The sequence below is a fragment of the Equus caballus genome, chromosome X (assembly GCF_041296265.1).
Source record: "Equus caballus isolate H_3958 breed thoroughbred chromosome X, TB-T2T, whole genome shotgun sequence".
Lineage (NCBI taxonomy): Eukaryota > Metazoa > Chordata > Mammalia > Perissodactyla > Equidae > Equus > Equus caballus.
In genome coordinates, this window is record NC_091715.1 from 129,981,572 (window position 1) to 130,009,060 (window position 27,489).

The 27,489-nt window shown below is 43.3% G+C and overlaps 1 protein-coding gene and 1 long non-coding RNA gene across 3 annotated transcripts; both read left to right on the forward strand.

Annotated features, from left to right (window-relative positions):
- The first annotated feature begins 391 nt into the window (after positions 1-391).
- On the forward strand, positions 392-22,037 carry CD40LG (CD40 ligand). Of its 2 annotated transcripts, XM_005614531.4 has the most exons (6): positions 392-645; positions 9,880-9,930; positions 11,819-11,950; positions 16,032-16,089; positions 18,026-18,088; positions 20,835-22,037. In XM_005614531.4, the coding sequence occupies exons 1-6, from the start codon at positions 637-639 to the stop codon at positions 21,209-21,211; spliced, it is 690 nt and encodes a 229-aa protein (XP_005614588.1). In that variant the 5' UTR covers positions 392-636; the 3' UTR covers positions 21,212-22,037. The 2 variants fall into 2 exon arrangements, with proteins under 2 accessions (XP_005614588.1, XP_001490061.1); XM_001490011.6 differs by lacking the exon at positions 392-645 and having other exon boundaries at positions 9,643-9,930.
- Positions 2,781-3,990, forward strand: LOC138921957 (uncharacterized). The gene is made up of 3 exons (XR_011435006.1): positions 2,781-2,916; positions 3,652-3,692; positions 3,854-3,990. It is a non-coding gene; the product is annotated as an uncharacterized lncRNA (long non-coding RNA).
- Positions 22,038-27,489: the final 5,452 nt, after the last annotated feature.

Genomic DNA, 27,489 nt, shown 5'->3' on the forward strand with positions numbered 1-27,489 from the left:
AAATGTTGTGGTAATTGTTTCCAACTATTAACCTGTGGGCAAAAGTTAACATGGGTGCAGAGAATGGAGGGGAACATACAGCTAATTTCTAACTACCACTCAGAGACACTCTGAGGTCACTCTCGACTTATTTTTACACAGGTGAAACTATGGGAACCTTCTATTTTTGCCATGTGATTTGCACTAACGGTGTATCACAGGAGTCCTTCTAAGCCAGTAAATATGTCTGCACCAAAATGTATTTAACTAGTAATCCTAGCTCTTCCACTCTCCACCCCACTTTGGTCCCTGACATCTTACTATTTAATTGAATCTCTCCACCTCCTTTTGCACCCCCTACCCTGCCAGAAAAAAAATGCTTCCTGTCCCTGGCATTTCCTTAATCATATGCAGACATGGCTGGATGTTCTTTGCTAGGCTGCTGAGTCAGAAGCCTGGACGGGCCAGCTTCAGTCTTAATGAACTGGCTCAGGAAGGAAGTGCTAACAGAGATGGGTGCACTGTGCAGTCAGTAGTGGGAGCTGATGCCGGCTAGAAGAACTGAGCCTTGTGAGAGGCAGTCTGATTCCTTGGAAAGAGCATTGGCTGGAAGTCTGGAGGCCTGGGCTAGTCTCTGCTCTGCCACTAACTTGCTGCATGACCCTGGTAAGTCATCCCCTTTCTCTGAGCCTCAGTTTCCGCATTTATGAAACCATGGGGCTGGCCCCAGGAGAATTGTGGGAGAACTAGAGTTCTCCTGAGCCAGGTCCCCCCCTAAGAAGACAGTCTCTTGTGAGGATACCTAGGGGGTGATTTAGGAGAAGAAGCGCTCATTTCAGAAACAGCCTCAAGGGATTGTCAGGGGCAGACCCCGGGAGGGATCAGAGAGGACTGCTGGAACCTGGGGTCAGAACTGAAGAGGGCAGCTTGGAGAACAGCAGTTGGAAGTTGGAGAGAGACACAGAGAGAGAGGAGAGACAGGAGAGAACCCTGAACAAGTCCAGAAGAAGGATTAGGGTAGGGGTAAATTAGAGGGGCCCAGGGAAAGGCTGTGTGGAGGGATTTGGGCATAGGAGCTAGGGCTCAGCCTACTAGAGTCCTAGAGCTCTGGGGAGATGCAGAAGGCAGGTTGATACTGGAGCAAGGGAGGTAAAAAATGGGCTTGAACCACAGAGACAAATCTTACATGTTGAATCAGGCTGATTTCTGAAGGAAAACGGGAGCCAAAAATGTACCCACTTGTAAACCACTTGACCCCTGAGACCCTTCACCATGGAACAAAGAGGATTTTATACCGTAGAGTCCATTCTGTGCTCCACCTTAAAGGCCCATTGGAAGAAGCTGGGGTGCCGTGCAGGGCAAGGCTTTGGTCCCAAGCATGCAGCCTTAAGAGGAGAAAGAGCCTTTGGTCTCCAGCTCTGGGTCCTCACACATGCTTTTCTCTGTACGTGGAATGCGTTTTTCCCTCACCCAGCAAACAATCCCCTCAAGGTTCTGATGTTGCCTCTTGCAGGCACCTTCCAGTGCACTGTGGTCAACTCTTTGCTTTTTTTATCTCTTTAACTAGCAGTCCTTTCTTTTTCATTTTGGTTCCACAGACCTATCAGAGAGCCTAGTGCTTGCTAAGTGCTGGGCAAAGATTTGCTGAGGAGATATTGACTACTTGATGTTAGGCACAAGGGCCCTCATGCAGTGCTGCCTTAGGAAACATCAATGGGAGAACCTTTGGGAATTACACAGAAAGATGTCATGGGGCTTGTGTCTTTTTGCTAGACACACAGCAGTAGGTGTTAAAATCACACAAGGGCTGCAGCAGCACCCAAGAGTCCAGTTATGACTAGAAATTTCTTCTAAAATTTCCTTCAAAGCAGGCTGCTCCTGCTGTGTTTAGTTGGGGGGGGGGGGGGGGTGTGGTGGAATCAGGACAGAATCCTGCCTCCAGGACACAACTCTGGGGTCTTTTACCTTAGAGCCAGATAAAGAGGAATCACTCACTCATTCTCCCTCAGATACTAAGCCACTGACTGCCTCAAGGACAACCCTCTCTCCCTTGCCCTCTTTGCAGGCTTTGCCAGAAGGGCAGAGAGACACTGATGAACATTCACCCTGTCAGGTACAGAGCAGAGAGCCTTCCATAATTTTCCCATCTAATCCTCAGGACAAACCTATGAGCAGGAACTATTACTATCCCTGCTTTATAGACAAAGCAACCGAGGACAAAGTGGTTAAATATTTGCCTAAGATCCTACAACAAGTAGAGTCGACCAGAATGTCTGCTACCAAATCCCGGCTATTTCCATCACCCTAATCTGCCTCTTGGAAGGATTGTTACACGTAAAAGTTATTGCTTAGATTAATGGCATTAGTATTTTGAAGCAATTAAAAAAATTATGTTCTGTGTTTATGGAAGATGTTGGCACCAAAGAGGACATATGGATGGCAAACGAGCACATGCAAAGATGTTCAACATCATTAGCCATCAGGGAAATGCAAATCAAAACCACAATGAGATAGTACTACAGATCTATTAGAATGGCTAAGATAAATAATACTGATGATACCAAGTGCTAACAAGGATAAGGAACAACTGGAACTCTCAGTAAAAACTAATCTTTGGTAATAGAAGGCAGAATAGTGATTACCTTTGTGAGAAGTGGAGGTGCTTGGAAGGACATAATGGGGGCGTTTCAGAGATACCAGTAAAGTTCTACAATCTGGGTGATGATTACAATGGATGTGTTTACTTTATGAAAATTCATTAAGTTTATGATTTGTGTGCTTTTCTGTAGGTAAAGGTTTACTTCAATTAAAAGTTTATCAAGGGACCAGCCCAGTGGTGCAGCGGTTAAGTGCGCACGTTCCGCTTCTCAGCGGCCCAGGGTTTGACAGTTCGGATCCTGGGTGCGGACATGGCACCGCTTGGCATGCCATGCTGTGGTAGGTGTCCCACGTATAAAATAGAGGAAGATGGGCATGGATGTTAGCTCAGGGCCAGTCTTCCTCAGCAAAAAGAGGAGGATTGGCAGTAGTTAGCTCAGGGCTAATCTTCCTAAAAAAAAAGTTTATCAAAAAATAAAATGTTACAGAAGTAAAATATGCTCACTGTAAAAATAATGCAAAGAGTAAAGACTGTATAGATCAAAAAGTAAAACTTGCCTCCCGCCACACCCCAGTTCTACTTCCCAGTGGTAGTAACCACTGTTGCCTGTGTTTCTTGTCTAAGCACATAAACAAATATAGCTTTTTTTTCTGACACAAATGGGGAGTGAGGTCATGGTGCCCAGAAGTCAGAAATGAAGATGGGCTTTTGCTGAGAAAATTCACCTTGGGGACCTGGGATGAAGGTAGGCAGCTAAATAGGGATTAAGGATCCTGATCACACTATCAAAACTAATACCTGAAACCAGGCCAACACTCCAAACACCCCTGTCCCCAACCACATTCGTCTATGCTGGATATAATTATCCCCAACCCCCTCCTACCTTACTCCTCCTAAGCCTTTGGAGTGTCAGAGTAAATATAGCCAACAAGAAGACTGTGGCAGAATGAAAGAGGGTGGAAGATTCTGGACTAGAAAAGCCAAAGACAGTAGATGGACAGTGAATGTTGGGATTTGTCAGTGGAGCACCAGAAGTCAGGATACAAAGTTATGACAAGTATCTCTTCTTCTAGGAGCCTTCCTTGATCTTCTTTCTATCTCACCCCCTGGCTGGGTAGGTACTTCTCCTTAATGATCCCACAGAATTTTGTGTTCACCTCTACTGTGGCACTTTTCACATTGTTTTCTAGTTGTCTGCTCATTTATTGGTTGGCTTCTTTAGACTGGGAGCTCCTGAAAAGGTAGGGGCTATCATCTTTATCTTTGTATCCCCAGCATCCAGCTCAGCCCTGGCCCACCATAGGCACTCAGTGAATGTTGATTTGAGCAAAAGACACGATTGAAAGAAATGTCTCCTGAAATTGCTTCTTACAAATCTAGCCAACAAGTGCAGCATCCTAGATGGAGGCACCAGAGATGACATCATCTCTGGCTTTCTGCTGCAGACCCACATGGAGAATCCCACATGGTGCAACCAAAATCCTCAAGGCCAGATAGGTCTTTTCATTGGAAGCCCTAAAATGCAATGCCTGGCTTTGAAGAGGGTGTATGACACAAATGATTTACTATGCATTGATCTGACTAATGGAAAATAAACAATAACTTTTAAATTATCATCCTTTGAGTGTGATGTGTTTAGGTCACATGTGATGTGATTGGTCAATGTTAAAAAATATATGTGATTTTTAGCCTTCCAGATCCCACGGTAATGTCTGAAAAGAAACTTTTAAAATTGAATAAGTATAGGGTTATTTGTTGCAGCATTGTTTGATACCATATGACTGGAAACAACCTAAATGTTCATCAATAGGCAACTAGTTAAATAAATTATAGTATTTCATTCATACAATGGAATACTATGCGTTTGTAACAAAAAAAGAATAAAGAAGTACTTTGCTGACATGGAATAACCTCCAAGATATATTGTTAAAGGAAAAAACAAAGATGCAGAATAGCGTCTTTTATACTACTGTGTGTAAAAAAGGGTGAGAGAGAATATCTATGTATTTGCTTGAATACACATAAAGCATCTCTGGAAGATACATAAGAAACTGATGACACTGGATAACAATGGACAACTGGGTGGAAGAGGTGAAAGGAAGACTACATTGTACACTCTTTTGTATCACTTACATTTTTCACCACGCGAATGTATTACTTAGTCAAAAATAAATGTAAAAAAGAACAAAACCACAACAACCATGAGAAACAAGGAAAGGTGACATCAATCTGAAATAAGTTTTGAGGGATACCAGGAAGCAAGAAAGTCAATGAATTTGGACTAACAGAGAAATCTGAATTCAAGAATTCAGAGGTCAGAGTGGGTTTTTCCAAGGGGACACCAATCTCAGAGTTGACAAATGCAAAGAGCAGGGGTAGGCTGAGAGGCATTCATTATGGTAACTCATCAAAGAGCTGCAACGGCAACAGCTGGGAAAAGTGGACCTTTTTCTCCCTCTCTCCCTTCCCCCAGGGACTCTTTGTCAACAACAATATTTGACCTTTGCCCTCAGGCTAAAGTTGCCTGGGGAGGACTCTACAGAGGGTGCAGGGACTTCCACAACAGATAGAAAAAAGAAAACAAAAGGAAAACCAGCATCAGTCAAAAGTGAAACCCTCTAAAGGGCTCCACCCCCAAAGAAAAGCCCTCCTTACTACGTTATCAGTTGTGGGGGTCCCTGGTCTTCCTGCCTCTCCACCCACATAACCTAAAGGGAAGCCTTCCTGTTGACAGGCCCTACCCACTTAAACAGAACCCACAGTCAGCCCTCCCATTCAAGAGACAGCTTTGTGGGGGAAACAGATCAATGCAATTTCAGAGGAAATCCATGCCATCTCTCCATAAAAGCTCACATAGTTTTTTACTCACAAATATGACCAGATAACTAAGGGTCGTCAGACATTTGAGGAAAACTAACCATATGAAACAGAAGGACCAAAATAAACAAATGGAACTGACCCCAGAGGAAAGAGAAAGAATTAAAGGAATGGAAGAAAACTTAAAACAAATATATTCCAATTTGTATCACCAGGGAGGCTAGCCAGTGCTATTCTTCCAGGTTAAAATGTTTTGCAACTTCCTTTTCTATCCTCTTTGAAAAACATTTAGTAATTTGACAAAGATTTACTAATTCCTTACAGTGTGTCAAGAAGCAAGGATTCTGAGGTATTTTTTTTAATTGTCTCTTTCCTCCAGGAGCTAATGGTAGGGAAATCAGACAAGTGAATTATGAAGTATCGTGGCAAATGCTATGATAGATTAAACACAGAAAAGGGCACCTTGTCAGCTAGGAGGGGATATTTCACAGAGGGACTGTCTCTTCAACACTAATAGACAACAGAGGAGGGAGTCAGCATGGGCACAGAGAACAGGTAGCTTGAAAAAGCATAGCACATTTAGGGAAATAAAACCAGCTTGATACGGTTGATGCTCAAGGTTGAGCATGCGTGAGTTGTGAGAGATGAAGACAGAAAGATGGGCAGGGGTCAGATCATGTGCTGTGCTGAGAATCGAGACACCGTTCTGTAGGCTAGGGTTTTCCAGACATGTTCAGGGAAAAGAGTCCTTGTGAGGCCCTTTGTAGAACAAACAAAATGCTGATATATTTAACTCTTTCGTAGGTACTGGAAACAATTTTCCTAGCAGAAACTATGACTGTGTTCTAGGTTATCAATATAAATCACAACCACAAGCACACTCACACCAAAAACAAGCTGTTGAAGTACAATCCATTGTTTTTTGAGTTTTTCCCTTGATAGTTATTTGCTGCAGATGGATCACTAGCTAGAAGACAAGCAATAGTAGAAGAGGGCCACAGGGATTCAAGAAAATCTGGTGCAAGAAAAGCTGAAAAATGAAACAATTCAATCCCTTAACTTAATTCTTTCTGTGAACGAAGAAAAAGATGGTCGATCTTTGACTTTGGCTGCACGCACTTTCATGTCCTCCATAGATCTACAGACTTCTTGGAAACTAAGTTTAAGAATCAGTTCTGGATGCATTAGGCTGCTGAAGATTTCTAAAAGGGACCCAACACCAGGGCAAGGCCACTCCTTGTTGGGGGAGACACAGGCATGAAAGGTCCTGACACAAAGGACATATGATAACAGAACCAGAGATCAGAAAGTAGAGCTAAAGTTTGGAAGCTGGAAAGGTAGCCAATTGTTGCATCAAGCTAGAGGACCAGGCAGAAGAAGGATGGAAGAAAGTGGAGGCTTCAAGGATTGAAGTACAAGCGGGCTATTCTGGAGTTAATCCCATTGATGTTGAACATGCCAGGGCACTCTATCCATCTGCTTGCCTGGATCTGGTGCAGAGTCTTGGGAGGCTCAAAGCAGATTAGATAATATGGTCAGTTATAAGATTTAGAATTAACATAGTGCTGGTAGTATGGAGGATGGATAGGGTGAGGCAGGAAGAGAAGCAAGGAGATAAATTAGGAGGGTATAATTCAGTAATCCAGGAGAGAGAGGATGTGGGTTTAGGCTAGAATGTTGGCAGGGGAGATGGAGAAAAGTGGTGGCAATTGAGAAGGTTTGGGGATGAAGAAGCCACGGGGATTGATGAGAACTCTGGGGCAAGAGAGAAGGAGGAATCATGGATGACTCTCAGGTCTCTGAATTAGACAGGTGGGGTACCATTCACTGAGATAGAGAGAACAGGTCTGGATTGGAAATGGAGTGGGGAGAAGAGTTAAATTTGGGGCATGCCAAATGTGAGGTGGCTTTGGGATATCCAAGTGGAGATATTCAGAGGTAGCTGTCCTTGCAAATCTGAAGTTCAGGGCTTCAGTCACAGAGTCGGGATTTATCACAATGAAGGTGATAGTAAAAACCATAAAAGCGGATGGGAATCACCCAAGGAAACCACGGAGAAGGAGAAGAGGGGAGGGGAGTGGTGGAGAGGGGAACAGGGGAGAGGAGGGGAGAGGAGAATGAGGACAGGGAATACCAAAGTTTTAAGGGTTACAAAGAGAAAAGGGAATCACATGAAGAAGTATTCTGAGAGGTAAGATACGAGAGGTTTCAGAAGCATGATAACAGAATAACAGGTCAGAATAATAGAAAGGTCGCTAAAAATGAACTCTAGAAAGTAGTCAGCTTGGGGCTGGCCCAGTGGCATAGTGGTTAAGTTTGTGTGTTCTGCTTCAGCAGCCCAAGGTTTGCAGGTTCAGATCCTGGGCGCGGACCTATACTCACCAAGCCACGCTGTGGTGGCATACCACATACAAAATAGAAGAAGATCGGCACGGATGTTAGCTCAGCAGCAAACTTCCTCAAAGAAAAAGAGGAGGATTGGCAATAGATGTTAGCTCAGGGCCAATATTCCTCACCAAAAAAAACTGTCAGCCAAAACTATTGAGCTAATAATGGTGAGAGTAGTTTCAGGGGAATATTGTGGGCAGAATTCAGACTTCGGGAAGCTGGAGATCCAGAAGTGGAGGCAGGAAGATTGGATAACAACTCTTTCTTGAAGTTGGTCGCGTAAACAAATCCTGACACTGTGGTCCCTTAAGTGTCCTTTCCCTGGGGGGCTCAGCTGAGCTGATCTTCGCAGGGTCCTTGCAGCTCTGGCATTCTGTAATTGTATGAAACTGGCCTTGGAGAAGTCCTTATGCCCCTTTTGGCTCTCGTGATAATTTTCCTTCAGTGGAACTAAGGTTACTTGTCTAAGAACCGAAGCCTCTAACTTGACTGATCAAAGTTTATCACGTGCATTGAAGCCACCTACTTGGCAGATGTAGTGAAAAGCTACACAGATCTGGGCCCAGGACAGGATGCTGGGGCGTGGGAGGGGAAGAGAGCAGGTGCTAACTATACAGATAGCATGCCTATCGGAGCAGTTTCTTACGTTTCCTATTTGTCTCTCAAAACAATTTTATAGGAATCACCAAAGCAATCTTATCTCATCACGGTTTCTAGACCAGGTTGGGATGTGGGGTAGGGATTTCCACAGCTGCTTATATGTCGAAGGCAATCTGATAAGACGACACAAAAGCCATTCAGAAATGCATAATCCTACGCACTTAATGATTCAATTTGTTGTCAAAACTCCGAGTGTTTTTGAGGTCATTATTGTTCCTTTGGTTTTTACTAGCATGTAAGGAGTTGGTGATTATTTGGAAAACTCGTATCTTAGGCCAAACAAATTCCAAACAATTCAGGATAAGAGTTGTTTGTCTATTGTTTAACATGTTTCAAAGATCTTTCGTGCACATCTTTATTTGATCTTCACAACAACCTATAGGATAGGCAAGGCAGAGGTAACTGCCCACTTTGGATATGAGGAAATTGAGGTCTAGAGCAGTAAAGTGATCTGCCCGATGTCCATAGCAATTTATTGGTAGGGCAAGAACTAGAATTCTGGTGTCTTAATCGCAGCCTATTTTCTCTATTCTGAGCCATTACATCAGCTTCAGCAATTATCTGATGGAGTGGAATAGTGTAGACAGGCAACTTGGCTAAGTCAAACTAGTATTCCTACTTTAACCTCAATCCCAGAGTCTTGGCCTGATTTCCCTCAAGACCCTACTCCTCTTGGCCTTTGAGAAATTTATTTTTCTTGAATTATCTTTCCAGCTAAATTTTATTTAGTAGTTGTCAGCACTCCTTTTTGCTTTGTGCCACATAGACTTGACTTGAAAAGCTGCCGGGATTTCGTGGGGTTTAAAGATTAAAGAAGTCTTGAGAAGCAGTTAGTGGCACACCACTCATAAAACCAATCCAAACTTTTGTTGACATGTGTTTCTTTCCCCATATACCAACTTCCCGCTTTATAGTAGTAAGATTGAAATTGAAATAAGTCTGTTGCTGGTGGATTAATTTGTCACTTTCTTTGAAACTGGTGAACCCCAAAAGTTAGACAGCAATAGGAAAATACTGCCATAGTCTGTTAAGAAGTCTATGACATTTCAAGGCAAGAATGAATGTATGGAAGAAGAAGCTTGTTTCTTCTTTACTAACAAAAGGGAAAGCCTGGAAGTGAATGATATGGGTATAATTTTAAAAAAAAAAAAAACCTTTACGTAACTTTTTTGCTGGGAGAGGAGACTACGAAGCACATTTTCCAGGAAGTGTGGGCTGCGACGATTGTGCGCTCTTAACTAATCCTGAGTAAGGTGGCCACTTTGACAGTCTTCTCATGCTGCCTCTGCCACCTTCTCGGGTAGAAGACATCATTTCAACTCTAACGCAGCATGATCGAAACGTACAGCCAACCTTCTCCTCGATCTGTGGCCACTGGACCACCCGTCAGTATGAAAATTTTTATGTATTTGCTTACTGTTTTTCTTATCACCCAGATGATTGTGTCAGCACTTTTTGCTGTGTATCTTCACAGAAGATTGGACAAGGTAAGATGAACCATGAGCCTTTATTAAGTAAATGTGGGGTCCTTGTTGATTTGTGATTTGGTTGGTTTTAGTTCTACCCAAATGATGGACAATGGTAGGAATCCAAATACACAAATGGTCCTGTGACATAATGTTTGTTGTCTACTGTGATCTCCTATTCTTGTCTCTGGTCAAGAGCTTGGGCTCTGCAGTCAGACTGCCTGGGTTCAGATCTTGCCTCTGCCCCCTACTAGCTCTGTGATCCTGGGCAAGTTATTTTATATTTGTATGCCTCAGTTTCCACATCTGAGAAAAGGGGCTAATAATGGTACCCACCTCATAGATTAAATGAGTTTAGCCTTGTAATGAGCTTAGAACAGAGCCTGGCACAAGTAAGCACTATGTAGGCATTAGCTATAGTTATTTGCTAAAGTTTTGCTTAAAAAGTAAACTATTTTTTCTGATGGAGACAATTCTTTCTTCTAAATTTCCAACTAGAAAAGGAGAGCATCAATTTGATATGAAATTTCATAGTCCTTCAGATTAGCATAGACATGGATAAGTCCCAGAATTTGTAGTCTTTTAGTAAAAGTAGCATTCTCTGTGTAGCTCTTCAAACACTGATTGTAGTTGCAAGCTGCTCGGTTTCCCTCTGAGATGTTTTCCATTCTTGAACAGTTGGACTTACAGGAACGAAAAAGTAGAGTAACTTAGTAGGTTGTTCTGTATTCTTAGGAAAAAATAGCCATTAGAATTTACCCTGTTTTGACGTGTTTATCCACTCCCACGGAGTGGCATTACTGGCTATGTTGACAAAGTATTGATCATAGATGAAAGGAGAAATTTGATCAATTATCTGGCTGTTCCTACAAGTCTGGATGTGGGAATCGTGGATGTACAGCATCTGGAGACTGCGTTTTCTCAGGGATGTCTGTGTGTCTTCTCTTGGGATGCCAACCTAGAATTAAGGCCATGAGGTTTTCTATCAGGATGAGGTGGGGCAGTGATGGTTGAGGCAATTCACTGGGATACTCAAATTTTAGGTTTCACTGCTGAGAAAAGAGGGGGATTCTGGGTCTGGTTGTTTGTTTGCGTTTGGCCTGGTGGGCTCTGCCAATCAAATGCCTGGACATAAGCCTAGCCTCTAAAGGTGAAATAATGACCTGGGCCGACTCAAATTTACCGTAGCATTTAGATGCGCTCTTAATGACAATCAAAGCCGCCGGTTAACTAGATCTTGTTTTGAATCTAAAATTTAATCTTAAGACAAGAAACTGGCACAGAATTAGTTGATTATACAAGTGAATTTCATACAGTTAATTATTTTAAGACATTGGAAAATAAAACATCTCGTCAACTTTGGAAATGAAAGATGATTTCTTTAAAAATGCAAATGTTTTCTACAAATACTAAAGTTGAAAAGACAGAGACGTAATTAGAACTCGAGTTAATTGACACACATTGCAAATTAACTTCTTTTTATAAAGCACTGCATCAAAAACACTAAAATCAAGTGGGCAGTTTAGCTCAGCAGAAAACGATTTTATAGACTGTGTTTATAATGACCAGACATTAGGGGAGCAATGGGAAATATGACAATTACGGGATGTTGCTGCTATGATACATTGAAAAGAAGGGTCACTTTGTGGTGAAATTTTATTAGAGTAGCTGTGATTTCTACCTAGAATTTCAGATAATACGACATTTTAATTGTTGGCCTTTGTAGATTTTTTTTTTACCTGCAAATACTAAATAGCAGTAATCCAGCATAATAACTTTTTGTGCCCCCTTTATACACCCAAAGTCCTCCGCCTGTTGTTGATGCCATGGAAGTGGGTGTAGAGGCAGACATCACTAGATGCATTCCTTCAGAGTTACATTTCTCATGTCCCTCTTATTTCATAAATAGATAGAAGATGAAAGGAATCTTCATGAAGATTTTGTGTTCATGAAAACGATACAGAGATGCAACAAAGGAGAGGGGCCTTTATCATTACTGAACTGTGAGGAAATTAGAAGCCAGTTCGAAGGCTTCGTCAAGGTAAGGAACTCAGTTGTTGGTAAAAGTGTCATTGAAAAGTTTTACTATGTCTTCTAGGTCGGGGAAATGAAATCTGACAATGTGAAAGTTTAACATTTGCGCTATCTATCTACACGTGTATAGGTACATATATACATATATGGGTACGCGCATTTTTTAAAAAAGCAAAAATGAAGTCAAAATCCTATGTTAAAAGGGAAAAGAAAGTTGGAAGCGTGCACATTCGTAGGAATGTTCTTGAGAAGAACAAAAAAGGCCCTCTCTGGGGAAAATGCACACTCTCATGGGTATATTCACACACACATGTGAGCTCATACATGCAGTTGCCTCTGGGCAAAATTATGAATTACATCAAGTTTGCTTCTTGCATTTTCTTATCTTTCCATCCAAACCTTGATGGCTTCTCACTGTGGACCCATAGTCTGGTCCCCATCTCCCAGGGAAGCACTAACCTCTGGTCGCTGCAGTGTTGGCAGGCCACAGGTTGAGATACTGCCTTTACTGGGAGTAGTAGGGACTTTGGAGACTGAGACACTCTAACATATGAAGAAATGCTTCTCCGATTATAGAATCTCAGGTGCCATGAAAGGGAGATCTTGTCCCTTTATTGTGAAGAGAGCTACCAGGAATGGGTGATGGATCTTCTCAGTGCCGCTCAAACCAGACCCCATGTAATACCACTTGCTCATGAAGCCAGGCAACTCTGGGGCCCATCAAGACCTGAGGCAGAGAGCGTTTGAAGCCTTCCAGCCCAACAGGCTGATACCCTGCATGAAGTCACTGCAGTGACTATGGCCTATAATGGGTACCTAAAACAAGAAATTTTAGAACGTTTACTGAGGATGTGCCTACAACATTAATTCCATCATCATAGGCAAGGGGTCTAGGGGCTCTTTCTCCTGAAGCAGAACGTCAAGAAGTCTTTCGGCCTGTTTCCCTCTCAGAACACTGAGTCAAACACCCTTGGCCCTCAGCTCATTTGGGGTCATGAATAGGAGGCAGCACTCCACATTAAGGGCTGCCCTGTGCCAGGCGGGTGGGTATCTGGCTAAACCACCAGGAATTAGTTCTCACATATAGGTGATGTGTAATTTAACCCAGGAGTGAAGGGCTTAAGATCTTATTTCTGAGCTTATTCTTGTCCTCCTATACCATCCCCAGTGTGTAATTTAATCCGGTAGTGAAGACTCCAAGAGCTTATTCCTGAGTCCCCTACAGACATCAGAATGCAGCTCAGATCTCTGTTGGCTTTTATGTTCTTTACACTAATCTAGGTTTTAGATGAAGACTCCTAATTCCTTATTTGCAAGGCTTGGAAATGATTTGAGTTTCTCCGGTTCTTTGAGGATTCTTGCCAGTATTACAGGGTATTGGGAGGTGTCGCCAATTTAAATGTGAATAAAGCGACTTTCAGAACGAAGGCTAATAATCCAAATAGAATATTTAATGTGCTTGGCTGTGTGACCTTGGGCAAATGACTTCACCTCACTGGGCCTCAGTTTTCTCATCTGTAAACTGAGAGGGCTGAGATTATCTATAAGGGCACTACCGGCTCCAACATTCTGTAATTAAGTGATCAGCCCTCAATTCTCTCAGTGCTAGTGAGAGCGGCTACTGCTTTGTTCCTCCGTCTCTCTTTCTTACTGAGAGTTTTACAGTTGAACTGCCAATTCCTCATGGCTTTATTTCAGGTTGGATATGTAAAGCTTTCCAAATCAGCTACCCAGGATAGAAGCAAGGGAAACAGTTGGTTTGGCCTCTCTGCTTATGCTTGCAAGAAAAAGTGACAGCTCCAAAAACTCATATTCTAAAAAGGCAGACCTTCTCTGGCATGTCAACCAGGGCTCTTTACATGCAACAGAGGAGGTCACTTGCCTCTTATTGCAGCAGGGGTGGAATCCTAGTCAATGTCATCTGTACATGTGATATGCACAAAGATTAGACACAAAGTCCTCCAGCTACCTAATCCTCCCCCAATGACTGACCCCTTTTCCAATACTCATTCACCCAAACTTCTCATTCTAAAACAATATTTTGGATTTGTTTAACCCAACAGGCCAACTACAGAATGACCCCAAATTGGATTTGTGTATTCTTAGCTAATGTTAGCAGGCTTTCTTTCTGGGTCATAGTCCGACTGGTCCAGAGCAACCTAACGTTTGAGTTTTGGGGCTCTGAATCATAGGACTTGAAGGGGTCTTAGAAATCATCAGATCCAACTGTCAACCCAGAACTTCAGGCTTCTCTTCACCGCCCTTACCAACTGGTTGCCCAATCTCTGTTTGAACACCTCTAGTGACAAGGAACTTATCTCCTGAAGCAGATAGTACCAAGAAGTCACTTTAGGGGGAAGATGGGATTCAGGGCTTATGTTAGTGTAAGTGGAGGCAGCATTTTGAATAGTGTAATTTCACATTAAAAGTTACTACCCACCCTCTGCTAGAATGATCAGTTCCATGACTGTCTGCCCACCAATGCCTGAGATATCTTTGATAGGGTCAAAGCACTTCCTTTTTAAGTTAAAGATCAACTTGTCCGTACCTGCCACATAGAGTTCCCACCAAGAGTGAAACAACTAATCTCAGATTTTCTGAAAGTCAACTTTAAAAAGTCTTTCAGTTGAGGTGGGGAGTGAGGCAAGAAAAAAAAAGAGGTTCTGGGGAGTGTGGCTGGGGGAAAGTTCACGGAAAAGCAAGGCTGGGTGCATAAAAGACAAACTTTGCTGACTTCACGTTTTCATCTTTGCCAAGCCCTGACACCAATGCAACCACTCAGCCTCAAAGTATCTCAACCTCGATCATCACACTCCATTTTTTCAAAAGACACTAAATACTCATTTGTTTACTTGTTATCTCACAAACATTTTCCTGTTGCTGCACTTTCACAGTGCCACACTTCAGCTCAAGTGGAAAGTTGAAGAAGCTCTGTGGCCCATGTGAGCCACAGAGCCTGTTCCGAGGTGCACGCTCCCCTTTTGGCTCTGTGACTTATACCTTCACATTTGGCAACTGAGCTGAGCCTACAACAAGACACTCAATAGTAACAACACTAATTCCTTCTATGGGGGGAACAAAAAGGAAAGACCCTGGAGAAAATTGATTTCAGTAATGGGAAGGCACATAGGACTTTGACTATCAGAAGATATGAAAATAATACTGTCTTTCTCCCTTGTGTTCAGAATACAGAGGGATGGTGCCAGTTGAGGCTGGCCTATGAATGTGATCTCACAGTTTCTACTCTTGGCTTTAGCCTCAGACTCCTTGGGTGACCTTGTGCCAGCCAGTGAAGCCCTCCAGGCCTTTTATTCAGTATCTTTAACACGGCAGCCTTAGCTTTTATCAACATCCAGCTGTGCTGACGGCAGTGCCTGTTAGCTTCCTTAAGTACGTCTAGACTTTCTTCAGTTGCTGGGTGAGAAGAAACCCCTTAAGAAGTGTTGCATTTGCCTTTGAACATCAGCAGCATTGGACGATTACCTGTTTCCTATATGCTGGTTATGCTAAATAAATACAGGCCACACAAGGCAACCAGCAACAAGACTCTCCTCAGCCCATTGAAAGGGACAACAAAATAAAAAATGTCCGAAGGTCTATTCATAGTCTGAGATTTCTCCCTGAGGTCAAACCTGCTGTTACCATTTCCTAAGAGATTTTCAGGCCAATTTTATTCTAATAGACATGCCATGGTTTATGTTTAATAATATTCTGTATACCAGTTCCCAGGGTAGAATCCTCTCTCCGTTGGGCATTATTGGTCAATACCCGTCAAAGCCAGAGAGGTTGGGGTCATAGGAAGGCTCAGAATCACAGCCTCTGGTCTGAAGAGAGGACCGGAATGGAAATAATAAGGCCCACATTCTGCTTCCAGGTTCACCCCTGGGCTTTCTGGGCTGTCAGCTCACCTGTCAGGGGCATGGGCTCCCAATCAGTATGATGGAATTAATGACAGGATCTAAGTCCATAGGATAATCCTTACCAGAAACAGACACCAGAGTAATGACAGATGCCAAATGAATGATACCTCTAAAACCCTGCAGCAGAGTTCCTGTCAAAATGACCTTTTGCAATGACTCTTATTTTAGGATATAATGCTAAATGAAGAAGTGAAGAAGAAAGGAGAAAACTTTGAAATGCAAAAAGGTAGGTTGCTATTTACCAATTTCTATGAATGCTTAAAAACTAAAAGGAAGCTGTAGGCTGATTATATTGAACAACCCAGTGTTGAATCTGGGAACTCTTAGCCCTAGAAATAAAACAGGAACACAATTGCCAAAATCAACACCTTCTCTGGTGCCTGTGATTTGGAAAGGCTTTGGATGTATATATTTATGAGGAAGGCTGTGTTCCTTTAATGCTGACAATACCAAGTATGAAGAAATCCTATTATTTTCAATACCTTAATCAAAGCAACCATACAGCCTAGTGTCACCAGTAGAGGCTAAGATGACAAGAAAGTCATCACTCGGCCGCAGTGACACTCATTGCTCAATGATAACAGTTTTTCATGGGGAACCATGGCCAGTAGAGCCTCTAGGATCAAGGAGTGATTCAGTGTGACAACGTTCTAGTCTTTGCTCTGTTTTTGATGTCAGAGTTTCTTGAACATATCAGAGTTGGAAGGGAACTTGATGGTTTTCAAATCCAGCACCATCCTCAGATCATGAATCTTCTTCACAACAGTTCTGAGCATCTGGCCTGTCATCAAACATGCCTAGGCACCTTCTATCTCATAAAGCAGCCCAGTCCATCTTTGAATGGCTCTAATAATTATAATAAGGTTACTATACTACTCAAGAGAAGTCTTTTCTCCTCTGGAGTTGAAATTTGTTCCTGTAATCTCCACTCACCATACCCAGTTCTGCTCTTTGGGGCCAAACTAAACAAAGTACACGTTGTCTTCTACACAGCAGCTGTCCAGTTGACAACAGCAGTCATGGCCCCTGAGCCTTTTCTTCTTCAGGCTAAAACTCCCCACTGTCTTCCGCTGTTCCTCCTATGACTCTTTCCAGGCCCTTCCCTCTCCTAGTTACCTCCTTCTTTGGACACAGTAACTTTCCCTGTTCCTCTTAGAATGTGGCACCCCAAACTGAATGCAATAATGCCTGGAGTGACCTGAGCAGCTGAGTATGGGAAAGATGGAATGTTAGTAGATGAGTGTTGTTAGAAAAACTATTATATCACAAAGTCAGTGAAAGTGATGCTATGACTTGTGTAAATTTAATGCACAGAAAGAAATACATATATACATACAGATATGCATTCAGAGATACAGATAGCGTTTTCTGAGGCAAAGAAGTGTACTTAGAGCTTACTTTAACTATTGGTCCAGATGCAAAGGGTCATCTGATTTCTACAAAGCTTTTATCTTCAGAATGACTGTAAGATACGTTGAATGGGGCCATGTTGTCTGTTAATTATAGTGAAATTTGAGGAAATAGTTCATGTGGATGCTGCCTAGTAGTCTTCAGGAAAATGATAAACTTAACAAAACTGGTAATTTAGGTCATGCAACTTGACTTTATAGGGCGACTACAAAGTGTCCAGTACCAGGCTTATTACTGGAAAAAAAGAAATTTCCACACCATCTCTTCTCTTAGGAGATCAGCATCTAATTAAGTAGCAAGCCTTTTACATGAGAAACAACTAGAGATAGATATAATAGTTTGGCCAGTTGCTTGACCATATCAGACACCATAAGCATCTTACTAGCTAAGTGTGCATACATGATCTTGGGGCCCACTAAGATTCCCAACAGGTGGGAGTTGTTCCTAAAAGGAAGATTCAAAATATGTTTAATGAAGAGCAGTATTTTTAGCCTGTTTCAATCTACGGAAAGTGGAGACAAGTACTGAACAACTATTAGAAGAATGGGATCAGCAGAAATAGCCAATTCGATTGTTGAGATTTAGAAATCAACTTTTCCCTCTGTGAGAGGGATTTCAGACCGCTTTATCCTTCTTTTTACGTAACCTATTTAAGCAAAGTCTCTGTTACACAGCTATAGAACTAGACCATACAGTTCTGTGGCAGTTTTGTATTACTTTGGCCTGATAGTTTGCTTTTGGTTTCATTTCAGGCGATCAGGAGCCTCAAATTGCGGCACATGTCATAAGTGAGGCCAGCAGTAAAACAGCATCTGGTAAGTCCAAAAGCATCTGAGCATCAACCACGCAAGGGGGAAGGCTGGCATGCTAAAGCAATGTAGCTTAATGATTAGGTTCCTCTCTTCTTCTGGGGCCCAATTTACAAACCTACCCGTACACCTCTCATACGCTCTCCTTTGCCTTCAAAGTGAGCTCAAATGCAGAGATGGGACTTAGAGAGACAAAAGGAGGTGGGAAGCAATCCCAATGTTCTCATTATGTTCTTCCTCAATGGCTGATTCTAAATGATGAATTACTGGGTGGAGGGACCATTATTCTGATAACATAGAAGAGATGGCAGGTAGTGACCTCTTGACTGGGAGCATCCCTCATCCTAACCCCTCTTCACTGTGTGTAAATGGGCCCCAGGGGGTATTTCTTGCCATCTGTCAATCCCTGTATGATTAACCCCAGCCTCACCGGGGCCAATCTCAGGGAAATTAAAGGTAAAATCATTCTGCAAAGATCAATAGGTGCCAGGATGTTAGATTTTCCAATGAAGTAACAGCAGATGACATACTGTACTCTTTTCAACTCTGAGCGATTTTATTTCCATATACGTTCTGCCATCATTCTAGCCCTTAGATCTTTTTTCCCAAATCTGTACCTTGTGATTGCTGGCGCTGGAGAATGTGTCGCATCTGATAAATGGATGGAAACATGTATGCTAGCATAAAATCCCCCATCTACATAAATGCAGTCTGAGAGCATCAGAGCAGTCTTTGAAACATTTAGCACAGTGCTCCAGAATAGAGTTCTAAACAGTGTGTGTGTGTGTGAGAGAGAGAGAGAGAGAGAGATAGACAGAGACAGACAGAGACACAGAGAGAAAGAGGAGAGGAGACACCCCCTCATCTCCAGGTGGCTTGGGCTTCTCAGCGGGTGTAACACATACGTGGTTATCATGGATCATGGTACAGTGGTAAGAGCACCGGATAGGAAGTTTCTGAACACTGAGTTTCAAGAACCATCACTATGACTTGCTGGGTGACCTTGGGCAAGTCCCTTTACCTATGCAGCAATTTCCTGCCTCACTGACTTCACAGGGCGACTCTGAGCACCAAATTAGCTAATGTGGAAGAAAGTTATACTGTCAAGTGCTATACAAATGTAAGGCGTCATTACTGAGCTAACTTCATTTTAGTTTAGATATCAGAAAAGCGACATAAAGCCTTTCATTAATACCAGTTATTTCCCAATATCTAATATTTCTGCCAAGTACCTCTTTCTCAGAAAATATGCTTATGGGAGAACATCACAACTACATTGGCATGTCCAGGGTGGCCATCTACATGACATCGTCTCATCCAGATTGGATGACAGCAGCAGAGACACCTCGTGGAAGAATAGCTTCCCACTAATCTTTGTCCACCTGTATATAAATCTCTGTTCTTAGTGATATTTCATGGTGCTCAGATTCTGCCAAAGGCTCATGATTGATATTGGTCCTAGCATATTTTACAGTCTGCATCCCAGTAGGTTCTCAGGGGATCAGGTGGGAAGAGAGTAACATTCTTCCCCCACCCCAGTCCCAAACCTCATTCCTACCTGGTCATGCTGCTGCAAACTTGACCTACATCCCACAGCAAGGATGAAAATTGGCAAGGACTTACAAAAATAAACTTCATGGACTAAAAGATAAGGACCCTGCCCTTGTTTTCTCAATCGGATGGTCCAAAAGTGAAAACACCATAAAGTATCATTTCTGGAGTGGTCTGGAGGGCCAAGAAATGTCAGGCATTTCAAGATGACTTCCCACTACAAAAGGATGAGTTTTAACAGGTTAGATCTTAAACTCTGATAGGCCTAAGACCACCAAACAGATATTAAAAAAAAAAAGTTCAAGGAAGCAAACGCATCAATACTTTCACTTCTCCCCCAACCCCCACCCCCGGCAGTCTAGCTCTCTGTGGGAGCTGAGATTTGAAATCGGGTGCACATACTACTTTGAACCCACTCAACATCTCAGCAGAGAAAATGGCACACTGTTGGTGGGTACTCGGGTTTAGCCACAAGAATACAGGCACTTTCAAGTTGGTGGCGCCCACTACAATGGGAGATCAAAACGCACAGTGAAATGACAGGTTTATTTTCATACTTCCTTGCCTAATTTTAGTCCTTACTGTGGGAGGCAGGTTGAATTTGCAACAGTATGATCAGGTAGCAAGAAATGGGGTCTTTCTTTTTCTCTGTGCTGAGGCTCAGCTAGTGGACTAGGAACTCTCTGACTTTGTAAAATTCAAGGAAAGCAAGATATCGATGTTAATATTAGCAAGGATTTTGTCTGAATATTCTGGCATGCATAATTTATGATGTGGAATTTTGAAATTATTCACACTTTCTTAGGTTCAAGGGCAAGTGGACTTTGAACTCTAAAGAGAGAAGGAAACTTACTGTGTTCTGTTACTTTATTTAATCTTTATAACACGTCTCTGAAATATGCTGTAACATAGCCCCGTGTTACAGACGAGGAAGTGAAGCTCGGGGAGATTAAGTGACTTCCCCAAGCTTGAAAAAGCTTGGATTAGAACCCAGCTCCATCTGACTGTAAAGGCTATGCTGCTTCGTCAGTCATAACTCCTCCACGGACTCTGAGGGCTGGAAGGGTCCTTAAGAATCCCTGACGCCCAAAACTTCCGTTTGTATATGAAGCCAGTATCCAACATTAAACTTTATTTCCCATTAGAATGTGAACCATGCTATGCTTCACCTCACCATGAATTTTTCCCCTCTCCATTACAGTTCTACAGTGGGCCCAAAAAGGATACTACACCATAAGCAACAACTTGGTAACCCTCGAAAATGGGAAACAGCTGGCCGTTAAAAGACAAGGACTCTATTATATCTATGCCCAAGTCACCTTCTGTTCCAATCGGGAAGCTTCGGGTCAAGCTCCATTTATAGCCAGCCTCTGCCTGAGGTCCGTGAGTGGATCTGAGAGAATCTTACTTAGAGCGGCAAATACCCACAGTTCCTCCAAACCTTGCGGGCAGCAATCCATTCACTTGGGAGGAGTATTTGAATTGCAACCAGGTGCTTCGGTGTTTGTCAACGTGACTGATCCAAGCCAAGTGAGCCATGGGACCGGCTTCACATCTTTTGGTTTACTCAAACTCTGAACAGTGTAACCTCGCAGGCTGCGGCTGAGCTGATGCTGGCAGTCTTCATAATACAGCAGAGCAGTTAAGACCACCCCCTGTTGAACTGCCTATTTATAACCCTAGGATCCTCCTCACGGAGAACTATTTATTATATACCCCAAGGCACATAGGGCTGCAAAAAGTGAATCACGGGGCGGGTGAAACCCAAACAGGCCCTGTTCCATAAGAGCTTAGATTCTGAGGCAGCAACCCCACTGATGCAGACATCCCGAGAGTCCTATGGAAAGACAGGCCATTATGCACAGATTGAATGCTGAGTAAACAGCAGATAATTAGCCAAGTTCAGTTTCGTTTCTTTGCATACAGTGTCTTTCAGTGGATAATGTATTTGATTTATCAGTGAAGATGCGGAAGGGAAACAGGGAGCCTCAGCTCACATTCAGTTACGGTTGATTCTGGGTCCCTGTGGCCCCGATGGAGGGGGCAGGCTCTAGAAAGTCTAATGCAGTGGAGAACAGGAAAACCCTGCCCCCACCAACCACCCTGACACTCATTCTCTCTCTCTTTCTCATAAACACACACACACACACACACACACACACACACACACACAGGAGTCAAGCTGTTGCTAATCAGTTATCTTATTTCAACCCCATCCCTATCTCCACCACTGTAGATGGGAGAGGGGAGACGAGAGCAGCTCTGAGCCTGCCCCCTCCTCCTCCTGAAATGACTGTATTTAAAGGAAATCTATTGTATCTACCTGCAGTCTCCATTGTTTCCAGAATGAACTTGTGATTATCTTGTTATTTATTTTTTGAATAATAAAGATCCCTTAACGTTATTGTTGTTATTTAGCACCTAGAGCCCAAGGCCAGGTTGGGGGAGGAGGAGTCATTTGGAGGGAATTTTCCCAACTTTTGTGATGTTTTCATAAACTTGGTTCTCCAGCTTTTTGTACCACAAAATATCTTGGCAACAGCACACTCCCTGAAAGTCTGCGATAGCTGTTGATGGATGACATGGAAGCTTATTCAGTGAAAAGCAATCTGGGTCTTTATTTCCAGCTTGTTCTGGAAAGGTTGCAGGGAATTGAAAAGAGACTGGTTTTTTCTCGATTAATCACAGCTAAGTGAAGCTAGAGGGAAGGCCTTAAATGAGAAGCAGTCGCTTATCTTTTTAATAGCTGTCTAGGTGGTTCCACCTTAGCAACAGGAAAGGGAGCTGCGACAAACCGAGAGGAAGTATTGGCCCCTTGGTCTTCTACTGAAGCCAGTGGAGCGGTTCCTTGTCACCTCCAATTGAGGGCTTTTACACGTAAGAAACCCAGAGTGGCTTCTTCATCTTTACTGGTAGAGTGCATTGTTTAAGACACACTATACGTTCAAGCAGAAAAATATGACTAGAAATAGAAGTAAGAAATAAGAGTGGGAATAAGAGGGGAGTGAGGAGAGGCAGGGTCAGCTCCTGGCCACTGCCCCTGCTCCTCAGGCCTGTGCACAGCACAGTCCCTTCTTGGTTGAGTGATTTTGAAGGACTTGGAGCGTGAATTTCTAACACAAGGTTGAAATCATGCTAGGCAAACTAGCTTGGCTGTGCAGTTTCTCCAACGAGAGAATTTTGGCAGGGGTGACATTTGTTGATTTAGGGATTCCCTTAGGGATATGTCCACAATGCTATCTTGTCCTCCGGAGCGAAGATCCTTCTGCAGTGTAGCCCTCTGCGTGGGAGACTTGAAGGAAGTGGGGTGCGGCGTGGCAGCGAGGAGACATTGGTCATGATCTTCTCACAGGTATGGGTCTCCCTTAGGAAGGCTGGGACCCCAGGTCTAGCTGAGGGGAGGGCTTGGACCAGTCCAGAGAGAAGAAGACAACACACAGGCCATGACTCTCTCTCCCTCATGGTAACTGAGTGCCCACTCTGTAGCACACCCATATGTGCCCAACTGCCTGGGTGAGACAGTGGGGCTGGTGATGGGCAGGAGGGTTCAGAAGAAGGGAATCCATGTCCAGCCTGGACAAATCAATTATAGTCTTTATTTACTCACATCCTCTGACTTAAACATTGCCCCTGCACTTCACCCCGCCTTCTTGTTCTCCCTCTTTGGGAATCATTATCTTCCAGATTACCTCTACCTCTAGCAACCAAGTTGCTAACAATATCTGTGATCAGAAGGAAAGCTATAGATACAAAAACTCTCAATTTTCTATGCTAACTCATCTGCTCCCATGCTTTCTACTGCTCTCCAAATGCTACCTCTTGTAGCTCCAGCCCAGAACTTTCCCTTAAGCTTCGGCCTCACATGGCCAGCTGCCATCAGACTGCTTCCTCATGAGGTCACCTTGCCCACCCCACGAATTCCAGACCCTATCCTTAACTTCTCCTCTTCCTGTCCTACATACCCACAGTGGGCTGTCTCCCTTGGTTCACGGGTTTAACAACCACCTTCATGCTACTCATGTCATGCCTTTAGTCCTGACCTGCTCCCTAGAGTTTGTGGCCCCACTGCCTGCATCTCCAAATGGTCGGCCTGGGGCCCTCAAACCCAATGCATCCAAATGGAATACTTGATCCTTTCCCCCACATAGTGGGATCCACTTTCAGTGTTTCCCTTTCCAGTGAATGGCAGCCTCATCTACCCTGCTTCCCAAGCCAGAAACTTGGCTGACTTCTCACCGTCCTCACTCCCATGCCCAATCCCACCAGCCTATACACATCAACCCTATTTCTTAGATAGTTCTTAAATTAATCTACTTCTTTCTATCTCTACTGCCACTCTCCCAGTCCAAACTACGGTCATCTCTCTTCTGGAAAACTACGATAGCCTCCTAGACTCCCTGCCTCCACTCTTGTTCCCTCTCATCTATTCTCCATACACAGCCAGAGTGAATTCTTAAACACAAGTCTGATTTCACCACTCTTAAAGACCAGAATAATTAACTTATTTCATCTCCTACCAATGCCTCTCTCAGTGTCTTTAGTTCTAATCCTCAGCTCCTCTAAGCAAGCCTGCAAATGCTTTCCTGTCTTAGGCCCCAGGTGGGCATGCTGTTTTCTCTTCTTGTAACACCCATTCCCTCCCCCACTGCACCCTGTACTTTAGCTTCACAGCCCTTACCATGGTTGAGGTTTTTACTACTATGCTGTGAGCATCTTGAGGACCAAGAATTTGTCCTGTTCACCACAGTAACTTCAGTGTCTACCACAGGACCTGGCATAGAATTGGCCCTATATTCATTGCATGAAGGAATAGATAAATGCGGCTGCTTACAACTGAGTAGTCCGTGAAATAACTCTGTGCTGGTTGAAGAAAAAATTTGCAATACTGTAAAAACCTCCATTATGTCAAAAATATCTATATCATAAAAATGTACTCAGGGAGTAGAAAATGACTGAGAATTATACTGTAGCTAAAAATAGATAATATATTTTTATTATATATTTCATGCTAGTTTGCAAAAGAGTATATGATGTTTGCTCCAAACGTCACCTGGACATTTTCAAAGTTGTTCCAATAAATGAAGAGAACTTGAGTACATTTCTGATCTACCTATAAGATTCTGAGTATAAATTATCTCATTTAATTCTATTTTTATAAGCACGTCATTTCTGCATTCCATCTAAGGGGGGAAAGAGTGCTTGAAATGGCCAGTAATTTTTATTTTCAGGTAAAGGGAAGATGAACAACGTATAAAGCATTACTGTCTCTGTTACCTGATAGGAAGCAAATGTCTATGCAATGCAAACAGTGTGCCCCAGCAAGGTGTCAGCACAGGGCGCCCCAGGTAAAGGGCAATAACTCATTTCCTGTTGAATTTGACTATTTCCACAGGGCCTGATATCCCTGTGTTGGAAGCTGCCTACTTGGAGACACAGAAATATGGAACATGGAACTAAGTATGATTTTTTTTTTAAAGATTGGCACCTGCGCTAACATCTGTTGCCAATCTTCTTTTTTCCTTCTTCTTCTTCTCCCCAAAGCCCCCCAGGACATAGTTGTATATTCTAGTTGTAGGTCCTTCTGGTTGCACTATGTGGGACACCACCTCAGCATGGCTTGATGAGTGGTGCTAGGTCCGTGCCCAGGATCCAAACCGGCAAAACCCCAGGCCACCGAAGCAGAGAGCCTGTACTTAACCACTCGGCCACAGGGCTGGCCCCTAAGTATGATTTTTTATTATGTTCCTTTTCTCTGTGAACCACATCTCCATTGCAAGGCACAAAACCAGAAATACTCATTGTAGTGTAGTGGTTAAGTCTGGAGTCAGACAGGTGTAGTCTTATTCTAGGCTCCACTATCTTCCCAATTTTATGACCATAGGCAAATCATTTCACCTCCTCTGGGCTTCAGAGTCCTCGTCTGTAAAGTAGGGATGAGAAAAATACCTGCTCTGCAAGGTTTATGAGGATTTGATGAGCTCATTCACAGACAGTCCCCAGCAGAGCCTGCTCTCTGGAACAGATCATCACATAAAGAGCACTAAGGGGGGTCTCCACATGGCCCCCAGCACTCCAGGCTGCACCCAGTGCTGCAAGTAGACAGGATGGCATCTTAAAATAGTTGAAACCTCTGAGACCAAGGAGAATGCCTGGCAGCCCAGGCACACATGAAAGGCCTGGCTCATGTAGTAGACCAAAGACCACACCCAATTTGAAGCAAAGTGAAAGCAACGCGAAATAAAAGGGCAAGATGAGAACATATATCTGACATTAGAGTAGACCTGTGTGTAACAAGGACTTTTTCTTATAGTTTCATCGTCAAAAACAATTAACTGTTGGAGGCTTGAGGTTGCCAAATTTTCAGGTTTGAGCAATTCCGTATTTAGGATATTTAGGAAGGTTTCTTTTAAAAAACCTATGATCATTGATTCCCAATCTAAAGGACGTCAGCACACAAACTTACCCTTTCCATACCACACAATAGGCAATTCAGCAACTCTCAAGAACCCAGTTAAATATATAATTGTTTTCCATTCCCCATTCCTGGAGTTCCACTGAGTTGTCTTTCATATTTTTCCTGCTAATGTAACCCCATTTAAAGTCCAATAATTTTTTATCACAAACTCTACTCCTATCTTCTGTACCTCTCTGATTGTAAATCTGTTTGAAGTCCAATGTGCAACCTTTAATACATTTTAGATTTGATTCACATTTCTTGTTACGGAAGCTAAAGATTTCTTTTTATCCATCCATCCACCCATCCAACACTGACTGAGGTTACAGGTTCTGTGCTATGCATGAGATGAATATGATCCAGTTCCTGCCCTCAAGTAGCTTCCAGTCTTTTCCATAACAGGTGTGTCAACGTTTACCACCTCAGACAAACTCCACTTGTCTGAGGAAGTAGATGTCTGAGGAAGGCGGGTGTCAGGAAAGACTTTCTAGGAGAGGTGGCACAGACTGAGTCTTGAAAGATGTTGGGAGGAAAGGAGTCCCAGAGCGAAAGAGCAGAACATGCAAAGCATTGAGGTATGAAGACGGATAAAGTATTCAGGGGAGCAGGCAGGAGGAGTCAGCTCACAGAGGGCCTTGTGTGAGGAAAAGTCTTGGTGTACAGGCCAAACAGCACATGCTGAAGCCCAATCTAGAAAGAGGCTTTGTGCTCACTTGGCAGAGATCAACTGCCCTCTGGCCTGCTTTCCCAGAGTGGCTTGCTGCACAGCCTCCTGCAGTGCGAGTCATGAGAAAGGTGGTGAGGAGGCTTGGTCACAGACTGGACTCGGCAGCCTTTGAGGCTGCAGAATGCTTAGAACCCCAGCTGGCTTCGGCTGTTGGCACCAAGGCAAGTTTTCACAATTTTCCCATACAAATAGCAGAGGTATCAAACTACTTGGAACGTTTGCTCACTCAACAAATATTAATTGAGTAGGTACTATGGGCTTGACCGTGTATCAGGCCCTGAATTTCCATGGTGAACGGAGTCAATCTCTCCTTTTAGAGTACTTAACATTTAGTGTAGAAAAAGACGCAAGCAGGGCTGGCCCCGTGGCCGAGTGGTTACGTTCGCGCGCTCCGCTGCAGGCGGCCCAGTGTTTCGTCGGTTCGAATCCTGGGCGCGGACATGGCACTGCTCGTCAGACCACGCTGAGGCAGCGTCCCACATGCCACAACTAGAGGAACCCACAACGAAGAATACACAACTATGTACCGGGGGGCTTTGGGGAGAAAAAGGAAAAAATAAAATCTTTAAAAAAAAAAAAAAAAAGAAAGAAAGAAAAAGACGCAAGCAAACACAGTGCAATGTGATGACTGAGCAAAGGAGCTGTTGATGTCTGGATTCCCTGAGGAGGCAATGC